At 44.9% G+C, this 21,088-nt stretch overlaps 1 protein-coding gene across 1 annotated transcript in view; it reads left to right on the top strand.

Moving 5' to 3' along the window:
- Positions 1-161: 161 nt before the first annotated feature.
- Positions 162-21,088, top strand: part of LOC144781956 (cytochrome P450 2G1-like) — a 288,870-nt gene continuing 267,943 nt past the window's right edge. The window contains exon 1 of the mRNA XM_078661046.1: positions 162-478. Within this exon, the coding sequence (XP_078517172.1) occupies positions 299-478 (180 nt within the window). The 5' untranslated portion in view covers positions 162-298. The remainder of the gene's footprint in view (positions 479-21,088) is intronic.

A 21,088-nucleotide genomic window follows, 5' to 3' on the forward strand; every position in this document is an offset into this window, starting at 1 on the left:
AAGATGCTGACAACATTAACGAGGGCAAATCTGTGTACTGGGAAAAAAAGAGTAAGGGGAGAGAACAGTGAAGAGCAACCCGTTTATTAAATGGACTGTCACATTTTGTACGCAGACGTCGTTGTTGTTTGGGTTCAGCTTAGTTTGGGCGTTTTTCTTCCGTGTTTGTTTCACGTCTGCTGAGGTGCGGTTGATTTCAAAACAGAGCAGTATCTCCCTCGCCAGGTGAACTTTGCCTGGCACACTAGTTTCTTTCCAAAGCACGGTTCTTTCTGGAAGGGTTAACTAAAGAAGCGCAATGGAGCTGCTGGGGGTAGCAGCAACTCTCTTTCTTCTGTGTGGTTTGACTTGCTTGCTGGCCTGGCGGCAGAAGTTAAGGAGGCAGGCTCTTCGTCTCCCCCCTGGCCCCACTCCCTTGCCTCTGATCGGGAACATCTTGCAGCTCCGTGGAAAGACCTTAATCCAGGCCTTGTTGCAGGTGAGCCCCTCTTCCTTTTTCATGCATAAAGGTTGGTGTGCCAGGCGAGTTCTTGGTTGCAGTTATTGATTGTCACTAGTGAACCGACACGATGGATGGGACTCACCAGAGTATTCAAAGTTTTCATGTGGGAGTGGCCAGGGGCGTGGCGGGACCTTCCCATTTCCAACAACTGCCCCAGGCATATAATGTAAACCAGTGCTTTAAATTGGAAAAAATAGGTGCATGTACTCATTAAAATGAGCTAGGGGTTGAGGGAGGGGGCGGGGCTAAGTGTAAAACATGATGATACTTAATGACTTCTATATTATTTGCAGCACACACCAAAACACATTAGAAATGCGTTTATATAAACAAAGCAGGTTAATTCATTACACAAAATGAAAGAGAAATGCCATAATATGTTAACATTTCCTTTTTTTGCCATACTGTTTATTGCTGTTGTTTGCCGCAATACTATATGTTTTTGAGCATGTGTGTAGGAAGAAACTGAAAATACTCCACTTGGAACCAAAGCTCTTATGGCACCAAGCAAATCATCATGACCCTCCCCAGAAGATATCTCTTGTCACTTCCATCGAGCTATCCTTTCATCCTACCCGTTACCTGCTGCTCTCCACCATTTAATCTTTACATTCTGTTGTCTATTCAGTCTTTCATGCATCATTCAGTTTTTCACCATTCCGTCTCACCACCCTTCATATCCAAACCTATCCATCCATCTCACTTATCTCTTTATGCACCCTTTCACTCATCCAGCAATCCTTCCGTTCATCTATCCATCAACCCTTTCATTCCTTTATTCCATCCATCCATTCATTCCATCCACCCTTTTACTCAATCCCTCCATTCACTCATCCATCATCCACCCTCCCTCCCTTTTATTCATCCATCCAATCTTTCACTTATCCACCCATCATCCGCCCTTTTTTCCAATCACCCACCCTCTTTCACCTATCTGTCCATTCTTTCACTAAGCCATCCATGCATCTATACATCCACCTTTGCTCCCTCATCCATCCACTCACTCACTTACTCACCCACCCACCAACCCTCCCTTTTATGTTATATAACAGTCAAAGGCAAATGGGTTTGCTACTATTTAACCGCACATCACAGAGTTACACCAATTATAAAATGAACAGAAGTGGTTTGGAGAAAGCAACTATGGCTAGGGTGCTCCTAAGGTGTATGACACCTACCCACCAAGGTGTCAATCCGTCCTAGTATCCAGTTGAATCTAGGTCAAACATATATATGCAAAACACCCAAGCACACCATATTATTGTGACACATCAAGTGATGTAAATGTTTTTTCTCAAGAACAGTCCATAGAGTCTCAGCATCCAATGATTTTCTAAAGCCCAAAAAGAACTTCTCAAAAGAATATCCACACAAATCTTCTTAAGTTGAGATCTGGTGTTTTATTTCCAAAGTTCATATGAGGAAAGACAGCAGCCGACGCGCGTTTCGCCCACAGGGCTTTTTCAAGGCTATTTAGTCACTCTTCTTGTAGGTAATGCTATTGTCCCCCAACAGATATTGACGAAAGATGACGCTTGTGGTGAGGATGTATAAATATTATATTTTTGCTCATTCATATGGTAATTGTGGCCCCAACAATTTTCAAGCCTGTCCTCTTCCAATGCACCACGCAAAGTGATTATTCTAATCCATTTTGTAAGGCGTATTTGTTCTTGAATCTTGATACATCCAAGGTTACACTCGTTCTAGCTTTCGGTGCGAGTATCTACGAGCCGAGTGGTGTTTCTTGTCCCTCCATTCATTCATCCATCATCCACTCTTTCATCCAGCCTCCCTCCCTTTTATTCATCCATCCAATCTTTCACTTCTCCCCATCCATCTCACTTATCTCTTTATGCACCCTTTCACTCATCCAGCAATCCTTCCGTTCATCTATCCATCAACCCTTTCATTCCTTTATTCCATCCATTCATTCCATCCACCCTTTTACTCAATCCCTCCATTCACTCATCCACCCTTTCATCCAGCCTCCCTCCCTTTTATTCATCCATCCAATCTTTCACTTATCCACCCATCATCCGCCCTTTTATCCAATCACCCACCCTCTTTCACCTATCTGTCCATTCTTTCACTAAGCCATCCATGCATCTATACATCCACCTTTGCTCCCTCATCCATCCACTCACTCACGTACTCACCCACCCACCAACCCTCCCTTTTATGTTACAACACCTTTTTATACTCTTCACCTACCATGGCTTTTTTAATTGTCACTGCCAGGGGACTGCCATGATTCCTGTGTTTGCACAAATGCACAGAATAGTGTGAATGTGACAGCACAGGGCCCCAATAGACCCTGCTCTGTCAAACACAGCGTGATGGTGAGCACCTGGACATTATTCAAATGAGGCCTGCTGAATAGCTCAGCTGGGGCTCAGATCGGGACTACTGAAGCAGAGCCTAGGCTGCCAGAGACACGTTCCAATCCTGCTCACCAGCCCTCAGATCCAATGAGCCTACTCTTTCATGAGTACCGGTACTCTCCTCGGCAGTAGAGAAGTTACCGTACTCAGAGTGATAAATCTATGAAGTGCTGTTACTGAGTACGGCCCATTTAAAGCACTGATGTAAATACATTATACGCAGTGGCCGAAGTGGGCGGGATTGGCAGGGCAAAGCATGACCCAACCTTTTTGTTTAAAATTGTGTTTAACATTGGTAGAAATATACAAGGCCAATAGATAAGTCTCGGCCGTTTGGGGACGGGCGGGGTGGGCAGTCCTTTTCATTATTGTCAACAAGGACAGTGTCCACTTCTGCTCTACTGCAGGTAGCTGCAGCCTCCTCTTTTATCTCCTCTCTTTCTCGCTCCTCCTCACTTGCTGAAACTGTGACTTCAGGAAAATGCTCCTACTCTCTCTTTCGGTCATTCATTCGTTCCCCTGTGAAATTGATCCAAAAAGAAGAAACACTTTGGCTGGAAATGTCATTTTCTGATATTTTTCTGTTTTCAAAGTGCAGCCTCATGCCGAAGAGAAAAAAAAGTTCAGAATACGAAAGATAACTAACTAAATAAAGCAAGACAGAGCGATTGCAAAGTGGCCGGATTTGTTTTTTTCGCACCTAAACACATTAGCGCCACTTTACAGAGTTTTCCAGTGAAGCGCTACTTTTGTTTTCTTGTCTTTCTTTAAACAGCATTGTTTTCCCCGAGTGGGTACGCGCATTATTCCTGGAGGTACTGAAATACTTGGTTGATGCTGAAGTTGAAAACGTTTAATGTGATCCTTATTAGCTGTTTTCCTTATTTCAGCTTACATTTCACATGCTTTACTTATTCTTGCATGCCCTATGAGTGTTTGATTTTTCCAGGATGTTAGCATATCACTCTCGTCTAGTGTATAATTTGAATTGACTGCATCCAGATGTTTATAGCGGGGCACAATTGGGTTGTAGCTGAAGGCACCATGAGTTTCTCTCTCTGGGGTAGTGTGGTGTTCAATGGGGAGAGGATGTGACACTATAGCCAGAGATCCTCAATTTGGAATGGGGAACCAGTTTCAGCCTTCATGACCAGTCCACCAGACAACTCTCCTGAGGGAGCTCATTCCCATGCTAGACTTTAGAAGCCCTTGTGTCTTAGCATCAGCATGTGGACCTTAACGGTGGCAAGTATGGATTAACCTTGAAGGCCTGTGCACTACAATCCATATTGAAGTCCACCTCCAGTCTTGCAGGCAGGTCTACAAAGCAGCACACCCTAGAGCAACAGTGACTCTATCACTGAGGTCACAGAACCCTTGAGGCCAGTCCGCATCACCCATTGGTACCTCTATTGCCCTTGTTTCAGCAGTTGTAGTGCACCTCACCAGGGAGCCGCAATGTAGGATTTGCAGGAACACCAAACTCAATTTGCAAACTTCACATTCACTTTGCTTCTTGCACCAGCACTTTTAACATGTGCTGCCTGCTTTGGGGCCACTGAAAATATGATGCAATGGAGGACAAAATTATGTTGCAGTGTCGACTAAATTCTGCAGCAAAAAAAGGCAGCAGCGTAATGCGGTACATTTTCTGATACTTTATTATTTTGAAATTTTTACACATACTAACAATCTCTGCAAAGATTTTGCCGCATTAATTTCAGAGGAACATACAAATAAATGCAGCAGTGAGAATGATGACCAGTAACCCTTTGCAATGGGCCTACCACTGCGCAGCAACACAAGTCACATTTTTCATAACTTTCGATCAGTTTGAGATACAAACCATTTTTGAGGTAAAAACGTCAGATTTTGCAGCAGATGAGGAATTATGTGGCAAATATGATAGAGCCATAATAATGTGGAAAACATTTGCAAACTAGGATTTTTTGCCACTCATGTTTGAACTGCTCTTGTGGAAGAAGGGAGGAGAAGTGCTGATGACAGAGACTGCATGGCTCAGAGACAAATGGCTTGTGATTCCACTTCTAAACGTACTTGGAACATTCTGCCACTTCAACCACTGATTATACGACCAGTAGGGCCCATGAGAGGGGCTAAAGGGACAATGGAAAGAGAGACAAATACGGATTGGTAGGGGTACTCAGTGAGAGAAAAAAAATTATTTTGTAAAATAACCAACATTGTCGAAGACTTTCAAGAGAGTGAAAAGCGCTTTTGTCTGTAGGTAAGTTAAAGTTCCTGTTGAAATCCAACAGACACCTCATCATACCCGAATAAAAGCACGTGAACCCAACTATTTATTATAAAATACATTTATTAGAGGGGTTTTGGTGTTACACCCCCAAAACCCCCTCTGAAGCTACGCCCCTGGGAGTAGTTAATTCAGCTCATAGTCCTGGTATTCTTTTGGTCTAACAGGATACAAATCCCAGAATGTAAAGGAGAATACTTACATTGAATGAGTTGCACGTGAAATTGGGAAACTTGAGAGATCTGAATGGCTAAGCATCCCTCCAATTTTCAGAGTATCTGTATGTGAACTGAGGGTGAGAGAGGGCCTGTGCCCACTGCTAGGAGCGTCTGTAGAGGGAGGCCAGATGGGACCCATCCCATTTCATTTTGTCCTGCCAGAGCCCCTCCTCCTGTGCCAAAGCAATACCACTGTTGTTTGTGTTAGTAGCTAACACTGGATAAACATACACACAATGCTCTTTGCCATACATATTGATTTATCAAACTGTCCTTGTAAAGTAGTGCTGTTTGCTTAAAATGTTTGTCTGGCTGTGTGTGTAGATATCTCTATGTAAATATTACCTGGTGGTGGTTGCCACCAGTTAGTTGTAACTAGGTCTGCTTTTCCATAGAGATAATGTTTTTGGTTTGCTAATAACTTTGGCCCCGTTTGAGGAATTTTCACAAAACTTTCAAAAAAAAAGTTAATTCAAATCAGCTCCTTCTTGGAGAGTTTTATGGTGATCCGTCAAGCAGGGTCCGAGAAAAAAGAGGGGTCGCAAAACGCAAAATCTCCATGTATTTTCAATGGACTTCTTTAAGATGGGCTACAGCAACAACTGCTGAATGGAATGAAACCAAATTTGGCAGGAAGCTAGATCTTGGTCCGCATATTGTGCTTTTTGTGAACTGGTGTAAATCTGTTCAGTAGCTTTTAAGAAATTTAGGGTAACATGAAATTATATATTTTGGCAGTTGGGTCTACAAGAGAATGTTGCACAAGCACCAATTTAAAATTAGAGAATCTGATTGGCCCAGGGAGCTTTATTTCCCTTAGGCCATCTTGCTACTGGTGGATTTGGACTCCTGTGTGAGCAAGTGCTCTGATTAGCTGCCAGCAACATGAGAAAAAGTAGCTGGCAACCATTACAGGATTTTGGGACTTAGTCCCCTGTCATGAAGTTACAAAAAAAGACATTGGGAAGGGGTAGGGAATGCCATGACCCCCCCCCACACCCCCTACCCCAACACTCGGGGCCTAAAAAGACACAGAAAATGACAAAAGATGCTGCAATCCCAGAAAAGTCAGGAAAAAAAAAATAATAGCGCCGGCCCGCATTTAAATACGTTATGCCCTGGGGAGCCTACCTTCAGGGCTGATTTCATGGAGAGAAGCTGCATGGCCCCCCTCCCTGAGCATGCAAAGCCTGTGGAGAACCCCCCAAGGGCCGAAAATAGTTTTTATGGAGCAAGGGGGGCATGTGGCCCCCCTCCGCGAGCCTGGAAAGGCCCCGGGGAGCCCACCCTCTGTGCCAAGATTCCTTTATATAGGGAGAGGGGCCACACAGCACCCTCCTAGAGCCTCTAAAAGCCCCAGGGAGCCTACCCCAGGGCTGAAACTTTACAAAATGGGAAGGGGAAGTAGTGTGCTCCCTCCCTAAGCCACTAAAGGACCATTGGAGCCCACCCCTGAGGCCAATCACTTTAAGGTATATCATCACGGCAATCATAAATGATATCATGAGTTATGTCATATGGGAGATCATGAACAATGCATGGCGGGAACTCACATTATAATTAGTGCTGCTATCTATAACTGGTGAATTTCTGAGTGTTTTTAATTAAGAAACATTAATGACATGATAAAAAAATTCACCTAAATTTAACATTACATTATCATTTCTTTTTTCCAGTAAATACATGTATACATAAATACACACGTACAAAAAGAGATTTCCAAATCTTCAGCAAATATGTGTGTGAAAACGAAGTTTCATTCACCTTGGCTCCTATCCTTGAACATTTTGGGTTGATCCCTCAAGCGGGGGGCATGAAAAAAGGTGGGTCCCAAAACACTATTTCCCCATGCAATTACCATAGGGATTTTTGAGCAGCTCTACAGCCCAAGCAGCTGAATGGAGTTACACCAAATGTGTAAGAAAGCTAGAAAGCTAGATCTTTACCTATAAAGTGTGCATTTTTGTGATTTGGTGTAAATTCATTCAGCAATTCCGCCATTTGAAAACACAGGGAGCACAGAAATTCTGATCCCATGTCCCAAAACTAAAAACATAACAAAATAATACATAAGTGGGCAGGGTAGGCCCCCGGAACTTTGTGTGGGGAGGCGGGCCCCAAGAGGAACCCCCAACCCAGGGCCAAATGTATCAAAAATATTTTTTGGGGTGGCACAATCCCCCAGGGCTCACCTGCTCCTGTGAGAGCCTCAAAGGTTCAAAGGGCCATACCTACTCCCATGAGAGTCTAGCAGGATCGTAAAAATCATTAAAAAAAGGATGGTGTGAGCGTCTGTGGTAGGTTGGCTATGTATGGACGGTTGGTCCTGCGGTTAACCCATGCCGTGCACATCAAAAGACTGTGCATGGCCGGTAGGATGATGGCTGTCCTCGTGGGGTTTGGTGCAGAGCCTGCTACAGCCCAGGTCCTGCAGTCAACCCACCCTGCAGTTGACCAAAGGGCATGCTCAGCAGGGGGTAGCCAGCTGCAGGGGTTGGTGGTGTTGTACATATGGTAATAAAATATTACTTTATGTTAAAAAAAGGCCTACAATTTTACTGAAAAAAAAAGTTTAAAGTGAAGTTATAGTTGGGTATGGTAAAAATATCTTATTTTTCATAAAAAAAACATCGGAATTTCCCTGAAAAAATATATGCCCTTGTCATGCACTGCTTATGACCTCACATATGTTATCACTCATGATATATGCTACCACGTTGTTAATAACAGCAATATGTATGTAGACACACTTTTAGAGCGCAGCTGTCACCCAAAGGGCATCCTGGCGCTTTGACCGAAACATTTGAAATTACACTATCAACGACAACACTTCTTGATGGGGGAATAAGTATTATAGTTACTTTAAATAACTATAATTGGTAAAGTTCAGTGTTTAAAAAAAAAAATATTACATTTAAACTGACATTTTAACCATAGTGTCACTTTAACCTTTGTTTATCTCAGTAAAAAAAAAATATATATATGTATGTTTTATCAATTGCAGTATATATGTACACCTCTAAAATTCACTTCTAGAGATGCCACTGCCAGCAAACTAGTTTGCCACGGAGATTAGGCTATGGAGTCTGTAGACCTCCCGGTAGGAGCTTTCCATGGTGCTCTCTTTTAGGAGTGGCTAAATCGGGCTACAATATACGCTAGTTTTGGAGCAAGAAGTTCAGATTCTGTTGAGTTTATAACACTGCATCCAAAGTCGGATTCTTTCCTCAGCCCTGCAAAATCTATATCTATACTACTATTATAAAGAGAGAACGTTGAACCTTTGAGGCGGGTAAACTCAGGAACCACAGCACCAATCCAAACACCCGATACATCATTGTAATTGTCAGGGTCTGCAGATGGATATAGGCTATATAAAAAAATAAAATATACGTTCTTTAAAATATTTACGATTAAAAAAAAAGTAGTCCCTTGGAAGTAGCGCCGGCCGCAGATTGCTCTGAAAGCTGTCAAGGAGCGAGCAGTGAAATGGATGCAAATAAACTTGCTGATCTGAACTTCGTGTGGCTTTGCTTTAATTTGGGGCTTCCTGTTTAGACTATATGGATATCGGCTGTTTGCCCAGTCGAGAAGCGAGGCCCACCTTACGAAGGGTTCGTGCAGGCTCTGAGAAGGGGCTTGCAAAGACGGAACGAAGACAAGAGTAGCTCCAATGCAGGTGGTGCTGCCTTGAGCACGAATTCACTGCTGCAAAGCGCAATCTGAGGGCTTACAGCGCTTTACTTTACTCCACTTGGTGAATACTTGGTTCAAATTGCAAGGACTGTTGAGTGGCCCCACTGTGGGAAGAGGGCCAGCGTACTACAAGGCACAGAAGGCTTTGCGTTTTAGCCACGCCCACTGTGGCACGTGCCAGTGATTATATGAGCAGACGCGGCCAAAAACTGCTCTTCCAGCCCTTAGTGAACAATGCCTCTGAAGAAAGGATTATTTCCTGAAACGCGTCAGGCTTTACATGTTCAAAGATTGCTCTGAAAGCTGTCAAGGAGCGAGCAGTGAAATTGATGCAAATATACGTGCTGATCTGAACTTTTTGTGGCTTTGCTTTAATTTAGGGCTTCCTGTTTAGACTTTATGGATATCGGCTGTTTGCCCAGTCGAGAAGCGAAGCCCACCTTACGAAGGGTTCGTGCAGGCTCTGAGAAGGGGCTTGCAAAGACGGACCGAAGACAAGAGCAGGTCCAATGCAGGTGGTGCTGCCTTGAGCACGAATTCACTGCTGCAAAGCGCAATCTGAGGGCTTACATCGCTTTACTTTACTCCACTTGGTGAATACTTGGTTCAAATTGCAAGGACTGTTGAGTGGCTCCACTGTGGGAAGAGGGCCAGCGTACTACAAGGCACAGAAGGCTTTGCGATTTAGCCACGCCCACTGTGGCAGGTGCCAGTGATTATATGAGCAGACGCGGCCAAAAACTGCTCTTCCAGCCCTTCGTGAACAATGCCTTTGAAGAAGGGATCATTTCCTGAAACGCGTCAGGCTTTACATGTTCAAAGATTGCTCTGAAAGCTGTCAAGGAGCGAGCAGTGAAATGGATGCAAATAAACGTGCTGATCTGAACTTCGTGTGGCTTTGCTTTAATTTGGGGCTTCCTGTTTAGACTTATATATATATATATATATATATATATATATATATATATATATATAATCTATACTACTATTATAAAGAGAGAACTTTGAACCTTTGAGGCGGGTAAACTCAGGAACCACAGCACCAATCCAAACACCCGATACATCGTTGTAATTGTCAGGGTCTGCAGATGGACATAGGCTATATAAAAAAATAAAATATACGTTCTTCAAAATATTTACGATTAAAAAAAAAAAAGTAGTCCCTTGGAAGTAGCGCCGGCCACGACGTGCGTGCTGACATCAGGAGCGCGGGGAGGAGCGGCGTACATGAGCGCGAGGAGGAGCGGCGGACATGAGAGTGGGGAGGAGCGGTGAGGAGCGGCGGACAGGCGGGGAGAAGCGGCGGACAGGCGGGGAGGAGCGGCGGCTGAGGTAGGTGAAGCGGCCCGTGTGCGGCTCATTGGGGGCCTTGAAAGTGGCGGTTGCGCTCCGGGGGACCCACGGACAACGTCGGGGCAGGCGGGGGTCCTGAAGCCTGAGACAACGTCGGGGCGGGCGGGGGCCCAGAAGCCTGATTGCTCCCGGACAACGTCGGGACGGGCTGCTAGTTTGTTAATAAAACACATACTAAAAAATAAATTGTTTATGTGTGAATAGAGCGCTCAAATTTCCTGGGTCCATCCATGAGTCAAATCCGTTATTGTTTCAGATTTAAAAAGCCATACAATAAAAGCACAATTTCATAGAAACAAACGAATATGAAAATAAAAAATGAGCTCTTTTTGAGTATTTCATCCAGCCCAGGATTATCTTGTCATTTGGGACTTTTAGTTCTGATTTTATAAATGAGACAATCAGAAATACAAATTTAAGGTCTTCACTAGGAGAGGTCTCGGTAATTGCAATATGTGCGGTAACTCCTCTTACACACACATAATGCAATTATGAGTATTTGATAAATATTGGCAAGTCAAACCTTCCCCAATTTATCGGAGGAAAATGGCAGGTTTTTACTGCATCTTGCAGATTATGGTGTGAAAAGCACCAAAAAGTTATTACCCCAAAATTCTTTAAAGCTGTTGCTTATCGCATGATGAATGCCAAAAACCTTAGCGTTGGTTTTTATCATAGTTGATAATAAATGCATCCTGTAAAGGCCAGCTCGTAATTAGGGCCTAAAATGCAAAGAAAATGCCTGGACTACCCGATTTACGCATGGAACTGGGAAACTTGACAGCTCAGTGTATAGCGAGGCTCACATCTGTTTTAGGAGTTTGTGAGAAGGATTGCTCAAACAGCATTTGGCCCACAAAGGAGCAGCACAGACCACCAGGACTCTTTTAAGTGTGAAAAAGGCTGCTTTATTGAAGACCGGTGCACAGCCCAAAAACATGCCCCTTGGCCTTTGCCTTGCAAAACTACACCTATTATACATCAATTCACCTACATACCCTCCCCCCAACCCCAATGGTTTCCCCACACTTATCCTTCCTTTGTAACTATTTAAAAGCCCCTACTCCGTCATTAACTGTTGAACTTTAACCCTGTAACCTTTTCTCTACTTCTCTAAACATCTACCTAAGTATCTCCTAACGTAACCTTATTGCCTGCTCTTAGGGTAACTTGTTCCCAACCCTAAAGTGAAACTGTAACCCTGTAAAAAACTAGCTACCAGATCTGCTTCCAGCGACAACCCCGTACATCATTTGCCTTCCCCTGGGCACCTGGTCTCAACAAAATAACCTAATATTAACTCAGATTATCTAAAAGAACAACCCAAAATAACCCTCTATCACAGGGTGGGAGGGAGGGAAAATTCTGTTCCCTAAACCCTCTAACCTTACGGTGTGCTGTCTCACCTTACCAAAATGGTGACATGCCTAAAAAATGTTTGGTTATGTATCCCCTCACCAGCCCAAAAACCTAGGCCAAAAAGAGCCCATCGGGCTCGGGCTGCACCCAGCGGCCCCAAAACCCTGGGGGTGCAAGTCTCCATGTCAGTTGCCCCCCCCCCCCACCCAGCCACATTTTAAGGGATTTGTCAACTGTTTTCTATTTTTTAATGTTTTTAAACCTGTTGAAGAACTTTGGATTGCGATAATTGTTGGGTGTTTTCCTTTATTTCTTTTTAATGAGGCTGTGTACTGCAACATCGAGATTTGTGGGTAGCCGATATTTGAGTGTACCGAGAGACTCCTAGAGAACCTAACCCTACTCATGACCATTAGAGCAACTAAAAGTTAATTTGACTAGTTTTCTGGATGTAGGCAGATTTCTGTTTGGTGTGATTCCTGCTTAGATTTAGTCCAGAGCCTTAAAGGAAAGCATGCAAAATTCTGTTTACATAAAAGCCAGCTGTGGCTTTAGGTGCTAGACTTGTTACAGAGGCACTTGGCAGCTATGTTACTTATGCAATATTCAGTTGCATTGCCAAACCTCTTTACTTGAAAAAATATATATGCTCCAAGAGCACTCCCACATTTCATCAACAACGGCTAGGAAAGCTCACTGGGCAACCCTTTCCTATATCAATACATCAAATACAACAATGTTTTATTCATATACATGCTATTACATATATCTGTAAAGTTCATTTTTTCAATTTATTCAGAGAATAAAAATAATTTTCTATGTACACAAACATGTCTTTTTAGGTTTCGCCCTGGCCGCAGTGCTCCGCCCAGGGTGAAATCTAATGTTATCTCAGTAGTGGGGACTTGAAACCGCCCCTTCTTCCATTGGCTAGCTCCATAAATGGAAGACATGGTTGTCCATCACTCTTTCCCGGTCAGAACGCGAATCGTGGGCGTTTCTGACTCTTTTTTTTTTAGTCCCGCCCCTTGTTGCCGTGTGTCCCGGGCCGCGCTGTGATTGGCTGCCGGCCCGGGACACCCCCGTGACGTCATTCCCCGGGCCGCGCTGTGATTGGCTGCCGGCCCGGGACACCCCCGTGACGTCATTTCCCGGGCCGCGCTGTGATTGGCTGCCGGCCCGGGACCTGACTTGTTTGTTTATTCTGCTGCCTGTCTTCTGACTCAATGGGCCCCAGCCGCACCGGAGCACTACGCACACTGGTGGTCCTTCTTATGTCCCCGACCTCGGGTGCACCGGCCGACTACGGTTTGTCGATGCACGGTGGTGGCTGCTTAACTTTTCCCCGATCAGTCGCGCCTACCTCAGTCCTGCATCGGCCCTTCAGAGCCCGGGAGCAGCCTCCACTCGACGTCCCGGTTGCCGCGTTGCGTCAGGCCGCTTCACCCCTGATGACCGGTCACAATGTCCTCCTTGACGTGGGGGGCCAGCTTTGGAAGTTGCCGCCTCCGGGAGCAGTGGGTGACTTGCGCAACTCTATCGTGCGACCTCCGGCGCCCGGCCGTGCCCGGCCGCGCCGGCAGAAAGCTGCAGTTGTGCGGGGCCTCCTCGGGCACCAGTGGTCTCCCCCCGCAGCTATAATGCGCCGTCGCCTGTGTCACCTCCGCCGCGGGTGCAGCGATCTATCTCCGCATGGCGGGCCGCGGCCGATCCAGCGCGCCCTCTGTCTCCGGCCTCCACCCTCCCACAGCCTGCACAGCGATTCTAGAGCTAAAAAATACCTGTCCTTAATCTGTAAGAGCCTTATAGAAGCGTTCACCTCCTTCCTTACAGACATATACCGGAGTTGCAGAGCTTACCCCTTACAATGCCAATAGCTCAAACTTTAGCATAGGCGAAACCGTTGCATTGTAAATGCTTGTTTGTTTGATGGTTCCTGTTCCCCACTGAGCAGAACAGGAACCATCGGAAACGCTGCTGGAGCACAAGTGTCTGCAACAAGGATACTGACCCAGCCAATACCCACTGAGAAACCACTTATGATATCGTCATGTCTCAGAGTGGCAAAATGAAATGACATTTAATCCTTAGAACCACTGCCCAATGTTTGGCATCAGGCTGTGCATACTGCCAAATTGAACCAAATATAATTAACGGTGATAGATAATCAGACGGCCGCTGACAGAACGACTAAGCCCTATGCCTGGAATGGGCCTCCCTACAACCACATATTGGTTGAGATGGTAAAAACTGTCTACCTGTTTATGATGCCCCTACTATTCTTCGATATAAATTTCATCTTTAATACAAGGTCCTTAAGAAGGTGGCTGCAAATAATTTTTACCTGCCGAAATGTACGTCGACCTATTGGACCCCGAGCTGGCAAAGCAACATTACATTTTAAATGAAATGTCTCTTCCATGAGTTGAACAGTGTATACCTTTCAAACTGGGTGAAGTATGTGTGTGAGGTATGAATGTGTGAGCTTGGTAAGTTAGGCTGTGATGTTATGTGAGTTAGTTGTGGTGTGACATTTATCATAGTATAGGGGTTTCTCTGTACAAATAAGTTTTATCATGCACATTATCATGAATTATTGAATCATGGTTAAACAAAAAAATATTCTGTATAAAAAACAAAAAAAATATGTTTGTGTACTTAGAAGATGATTATTATTCTCTGAAAAAAATTGATAAAACAAATTTTAAAATAAAAAATAGCATGTATATGAATAAAACATTGTTGTATTTGATGTATTGATATAGCAAAGTGTAGCCCAATGAGCTTCCCTAGCCGTTGTTGAAGAAATACAGGTCATGTGGGAGTGCTATTGGAGGATATATATTTTTTCTGTTTTTTCCCCCTCCTCCCAGACCTACAATTTAGCCTTAGGAAGCCGCTTTTGGACAGTACAAACCTCTTTACTTGCCAGGTACACACATGAGTAGCCTATGCAGGCCAGTTGTTTCTTCACATTCAAACAGGTGATCTAATCAAGCACAGCCAGGGCCGGACTGGCCGTAGCGTTCATCAGGCTTTTTCCCCTGGAGGCTGGAAGGGTGGGGGGCCGATTTTGCTGTGTTTGGGGCCAGTTTTGTTACTGGGGACTAGTTTTACAGTGGGTACGGCCCCAGCAACAAAAGCACCAGTGCTTCACACTTACACAACCCCTCCCCCTGGGCTGGTCAGTCAAAAAATTCCAGAGCTGTTTTGGGTTCCCAGTCCGGCTCTGAGAAAAGCCTTTGGTCTATTTTACCTTTTCCAGAATATATATGTTCTTTGTAAATGAGAAATAGGCGTCATCAAGCCTTTCCCCCTAGCATTTCAGTCTCGGGGACAACCAGCAATATCAAAGGAGTGATTGCAGGTGCTCCTTACTAACCAGGACACTGTATACTGGGTCTTCAGTGGACAGAGCACCTGGGTTGAGCAGTCAAGACTTATTTTAAAATAATTGGTGTGAAACTCGAAACATAAATACTTTATTTATGATAAGGACAGACTTACTTTATGTAGGAGAACAAATCTTTAAAAAGTCTCAAACCGTATTTACCGTTAATCAATCAATCAATCAATTTTTAAGCTTATAAAGTGCCTGGTTGCACAACCCGTGCGTCCCCGCGCTGCGACCTGCGACAAGGTCCCCTAACCAGGGAAAAGGGAGACAGAGAAGGAATCAGACAATGGAATTATCCGATGGAAAGAGCCATGTCTTAAGCTTTTTCTGAAAAACGGTCTCAGACGCTTCTAATCGGAGCTCTACAGGGAGCTTATTCCAGTAAGATGCTGCAAGGAACCTGAAAGAGCGTCCGCTCATCCTGGCTCTTCTGATAGCAGGTTTGCGTATTTGTCCCATACCACTGGATCTTAGACCTCGCGAAGGAACATACGGGATAAGGAGATTGTGTAAGTAAGAAGGGCCTGTCTTCTGCAAGATCCAATGACTAATGCACATACCCTTAAACAGGTCACGTTTCCTCATCGGAAGCCAGTATAAGGATTCGAGAGCCTTGCTGGATGACGCTCTCTTAGGGAGCATTAGAACCAGATGAGCAGCCGTGTTCTGAATGTGCTGAAGTCTCTGAACGCACTTGGTGTTGGCCCCCAGGTACAGAACATTCCCATAGTCCAGCCGGGATGTCACAAGGGCATGGACCATCGACTTTCTTGCTGACACTGGGAGAACGTCTAAAGTCTTGCGTAGAGTGCGTAAGACCCCCACACAGTTACCCATCACACCTCTGGTGTGGGTTTCAAAGGACAGTTTAGAGTCCAACCAAATCCCCAGGTTCTTCACCTGATCTTTCGGGGATGGGGTCTGTCCCAAGGTGGATGGCCACCAGGCAGATGACCAGCTCGATGGGGTCTTGCCTATAATTAGAACCTCCGTTTTATTACTGTTTAGCTTCAAACAGTTTGAGACCATCCAGGACGCCAACTCCTGAAGACACAGTGTGAAATTCTGTGCGGCCTCTGCCGACTCTTGAGTCAGGGTAACCACAAGTTGTGTGTCGTCCGCATATGACGCCACACTTACTCCAAACTTGTCCACCATCTCTGCCAGAGGGGCGATATACAAATGAAAGAGAGTAGGACTAACAATGGAGCCTTGTGGGACCCCCTGCTGAAGCTTGACACTTTCCGATAGGATCGCAACCATTCCATAGCCTTACCGCCCACTCCACCCTCATGCAAACGCCGCAATAGAGTGTGATGGGCAACAGTGTCAAAAGCGGCACTCAGGTCAAGAAACACTAGTGCCGCTGTCTGTCCCACGTCCACTAAACTACGGATACGTTCGGTGGATAAGAGTAAGGCCGATTCCGTAGAGTAAGTGGAGCGAAAACCAGACTGGGTAGGATGGAGTAGGTCGTGATTATTAATATGCTCACCCAGTTGCATGTTAACAACCTTTTCAGCTACCTTGGCAAAATAAGACGAGAAGGAGATCGGGCGGAGATTCTCCATCTGATTTACACTGATGTTTGGTTTCTTTTTCAGTGGGATAACAATGGCCTCCTTCTATTTATTTGGAACTTTCCCAGAGGAAAAGGAGAGCTCCAGAAGATGTCTCATGTAGGGTTCCAATATAGTAAGACTCCCCCGCAGGATCCTTGGGGAAGCCGGATCTCTGGGTGAACCAGACTTAATACTGGTTGCCACTGCTATAAGTCTAACTCCACTGGGTACCACAAAATCACGGAGACAGTCTGCCTCTGGGATCATGGAAATCCCTTTGCTACTGGCACTACCCTGTTGAGCTGAGACAGGGAAGGTGACATAAATCCTCCCCACTTTTTCCGCAAAAAAGTCAGCTATTTTGTTACAGGACTCAACTGAGATCACGTCAGGTGCAGTGACTCTAGCTAAAGATGTAATCTCTTTAAAGATAGAGAAAAGCTCTTTTGAGGAATTCTCGGCTGTGGTAATCCTGTTCTTATAGAAGGTAGCCATAGCCTGCCTAATCAGCGTATGGTATTTCCTAAGACTAGATTTATATTCAAGCTTTGCAGAGTCATCAAACTTTCTCCTCCAGATTCTCTCCAGGCGCTTGCAGGCCAATTTGGCCATTCTCAGATCGTTGCTGAACCAAGGCGCGGTCTTTTCCTGCCTGCCTGATGCTTTAGAGGACCAGGGAGCCGTGGTGTCCAGTGCCTCTCGGATGCGATTTTCAAGAGCATCGCATGCCACCACAATGTCACTGCCCCCGGGTGGCCCCCCCTTCGTCAGGGCCATGTTGAAGCTAGACGTGGAGAAATTCGCCCATTTCCTACTTCATTCAGTAGTGCTCGTTTTATGTGGACCGGCAGACTGCGGCCGCCTAATCTCAAAGGAAACAATAAAATGATCGGACCAGGGGATCGGAATGGAAGGCTTAATAAATAAATCATCCCAGTTGGCGAAAATCGGGTCCAATAAGTGGCCACATTGATGGGTAGGGACTTCTGATTTGAGCATTAAATGGAGATCTGCTAGCGCCTGACGGACATCCTGAGCGCCGTTGTCAACAGGATCCTCCAGGTTCAAATTTAGATCTCCAATCAACATCAGTTTAGAATATCGTAATGCCGGTTGCATTATACGTTTGATCAGACTAAGGGCGAAACTAGTGTGGGGACCATGGGGGCGATAAATGAGGAAACCCTTTAAACAGCAGTCTAAGGGGGCTAATATGGAGAAGAACCCTGATTTGCAATCCTCGATCTCAGTGTATTCTAAGGTGCATTGGATAGACATTTTATGTATAATAGCTATTCCCCCACCCCTCTTGCTCATTCGATCAATCCTAACAATGCCATAGTGGTGGGGGAGGGCTTCCAAAATGTCAGGAGCAGACTCCTCGTTCAGCCAGGTCTCTGTGAGAAAAAGCACGTCCGGCTGGACGTCTTCTAAAAAATCATAGACCTCCAGTTTGTGTTTCTGCAGGGACCGGCAGTTGATTAGGGCGCAGTATAAGGGTATGTCACCCATTCTGATATTCAATTGACGTACTGACGTGAAAGGGCAGTGGTTACACTTATGGCGCTGATTCTCAGGCAGGATGCTGTGTTTATATTGCTCCATAATATGGGGTCATAAGGCAGTGAGTAGTTCTGAGGAATACCTATAGACTCCCCCTCTCAGGCCAGGGGTTCTTGCCCCGGGCCCCGGCCGGGCGCGGACAGGCACAGACGGGTTTGCCTTTGGCGCGCCTTCGGTGTGCCAGCGGCGCACCCTCTGCGTGTTCGTTCAGGCATTTGCCCTTTATGGCCCTGCCTCCCTCCGACTAGACCGCTAACCTGCCCCGCCCTGAAGTGGAAGTGTGGCTCAAGCCTTCCCCGTCCTCCGCGCAACGGTACTACCAGCCGCGTCGGACCGGGACGGGAAGGCAGGAAAGACAGAGCACCGCACCACAGGTAAGAGTTAACCTTAAACCCCCTCAAAAAAAGCTAAAATGCAATTTTAAAAATTAAAAGATAAGACCAGCAGGTAGTTACGTAAATAAAAAAACGGGAGTGCGACCTCTCTCAAAGGCCACCCTTGCCACCGTAAAGTAATGACCTAAAGATAAACCATGAGCAATTATCTCAAGCAACAAAAATAACACAATGGCGTACATTAGCATGATAGAGATCTTAAGTTCAGCATAAGATGCACTGCTCGCAACACTAACTTTTCACAAATGCTGCCTTATTAGTAGAACACGAAAACATTTGCTGTTATGATCCTCTCAATCTATCATAGCAAATATCTAAACACTTTGCACAGAATTATTATGAACATGCATGATGCAATTGGGGAAAACTTTAAGAGAAAAAACCAGGATCGTACTACAATAAAATCATGTTTTTAGAGATCTGGAATTGGGGTTCAGGGACCTGAATGATTTGCCTATGTCTTGATATATGGCTAAGGTATGTCAGTCCCTTGAAAATTGTGACCTGGGGCGTCCTAAAGACTCTGGTTCAGTGGCTCCACAGTTATCGAGGGCAGATTGTGCTAGCAATGGCAGCCAGATGCCCGACACAGAGAGCATCAGTGTGTGATTACTCAGATACAAGGGACTCTAGGGACATGCAGGTCCTCTTCAAGTATCCTGTGTCTCGCTAGTGTGTTAGTCAGTCTAGTGTTGGAACTGGGTGCAACAAGACAAACTCATGGGATCCCAGGTGTAGCTGAGGTACACTTATAACAACACCCATGGCGTTTAGGGCTTGCTATGGGTCCATGTTCACAGCACACCAGATGGAGGCAAGTAGATACCAAAAAAGGGCAAAGTCTGCCTTGGTCCCAAAAAGATGATCAGAGGGGGACATGAGGACGGGGTGAGTGTGCTTACCAGGCATATTTACAACTCCACTTTCCTGCAATAACAAATGTTAGTTTTTTCTATAGATCCTAAAGTCTGAGGGGTTGAGATGGCTTTTTAGTGCTCTTTCCATGACTTTGGACGCCTTAGGATGGCTGAGGACTTCAGTACAGGCATGGTAAGATGCTGCTGGAAACACCACCAAAGCTTCATTAGGGCACTTTGACCTTATTTGGCTAATTAGGTGAGGTAGACCATTCCCAGGGGCTTTGAAGTCGTTCTTCCCACTCCTATTTCATTTCTGATAACAATTGGTGTTAAATGGTTCTTTTAACTATTCACTTAGCAAAATAATTTAGCTTACAAGTTATTTAGAAGTGATTATATTTTGCAATCAGTTTTAAGGGGCGCTCCTTAATATGCTTATTAGATGACTCCATTCCATCTGAATGTCTGGTATGCTATCAGGAAATTTCAGCTAAAAATACATTGCAGTCTGGGAGTTCTATGCTTGGTTATGATCAATTGGGCTGACACACCTGAAACAATATTTTGCAAAAGAGAAGCATATGATTCCAAAATTTGCATCCCAATTGCATATATTCCACTGTTTTTCTTCTCATTTAATATAGGGTGCTCATAAAAAAATGGTAATCCTACCCAGAAAAGTTTGAGTGGGGTCCCTTTTCCAGCATATACTTCCATCCGGATCATGACCCATGTCTAAAGAATCTTTATGTGGGGTCAAAACTATTCCAGTGTATTGTTTTCAATTGGAGGATATCAACACTCCTACACTGTGTTGTTCAAAACATCGATTTGCCTTGTCAGTCACTTGTATATATCTGCATTTTGCACAGCACTAGAACTTTGTATTCACCTTGTTACTTGCACTATACCATTACACTACTTGGAGCACACTACTTTCCAATAATTTGTTGAATTCAAAATAAGGTATTGATTAAAGTGAAAAGTTTCAAGAAGTTATAAATTCTGTTTTATATCTCAGTTAAATCCTATCCATTGAAGGTTTTTTACATATTGCCATGGAAGTTAAGGCCTACACGTCCCCCAGTGTGACCGCTTGTGTCTTTATTAATTGTTCTACTTTGGTCTCAGGGTTACTGGGTTGCCCCTTATTCATTAAGATATTAAGTTCAGTAAGTGACGGCAAGTTCTGGATTTTGAGGACAAACTTTTAAAACTCCATACCTTTAATAATAATAATACCCTAGTATTTGTAAGGCACAAACTAATCACCTGTAAGGGTTTTAAGCTTGTGGGGCAGTTGGGAAGATTAAGTGAGCTATTGCCCAGAGTCACATGATGCTGAGCTGATCTGCCTCAGGCACTGGTCATCAAACCGTGAGCCGACACGACCCTCAAAGGTACCAGCTGACTCCTGCAGTGTGGGAAGTGTGCGGTCACTCCCAGGCCAAGGGCAGGCCTCCCACGGCCATTTGAGGCTAGGCTGGGCTAACTCTCTGAGGTTTTCGTTGTCACGCCTCCAAC

This window comes from Lissotriton helveticus, chromosome 9 (assembly GCF_964261635.1).
Source record: "Lissotriton helveticus chromosome 9, aLisHel1.1, whole genome shotgun sequence".
Taxonomy (NCBI): domain Eukaryota; kingdom Metazoa; phylum Chordata; class Amphibia; order Caudata; family Salamandridae; genus Lissotriton; species Lissotriton helveticus.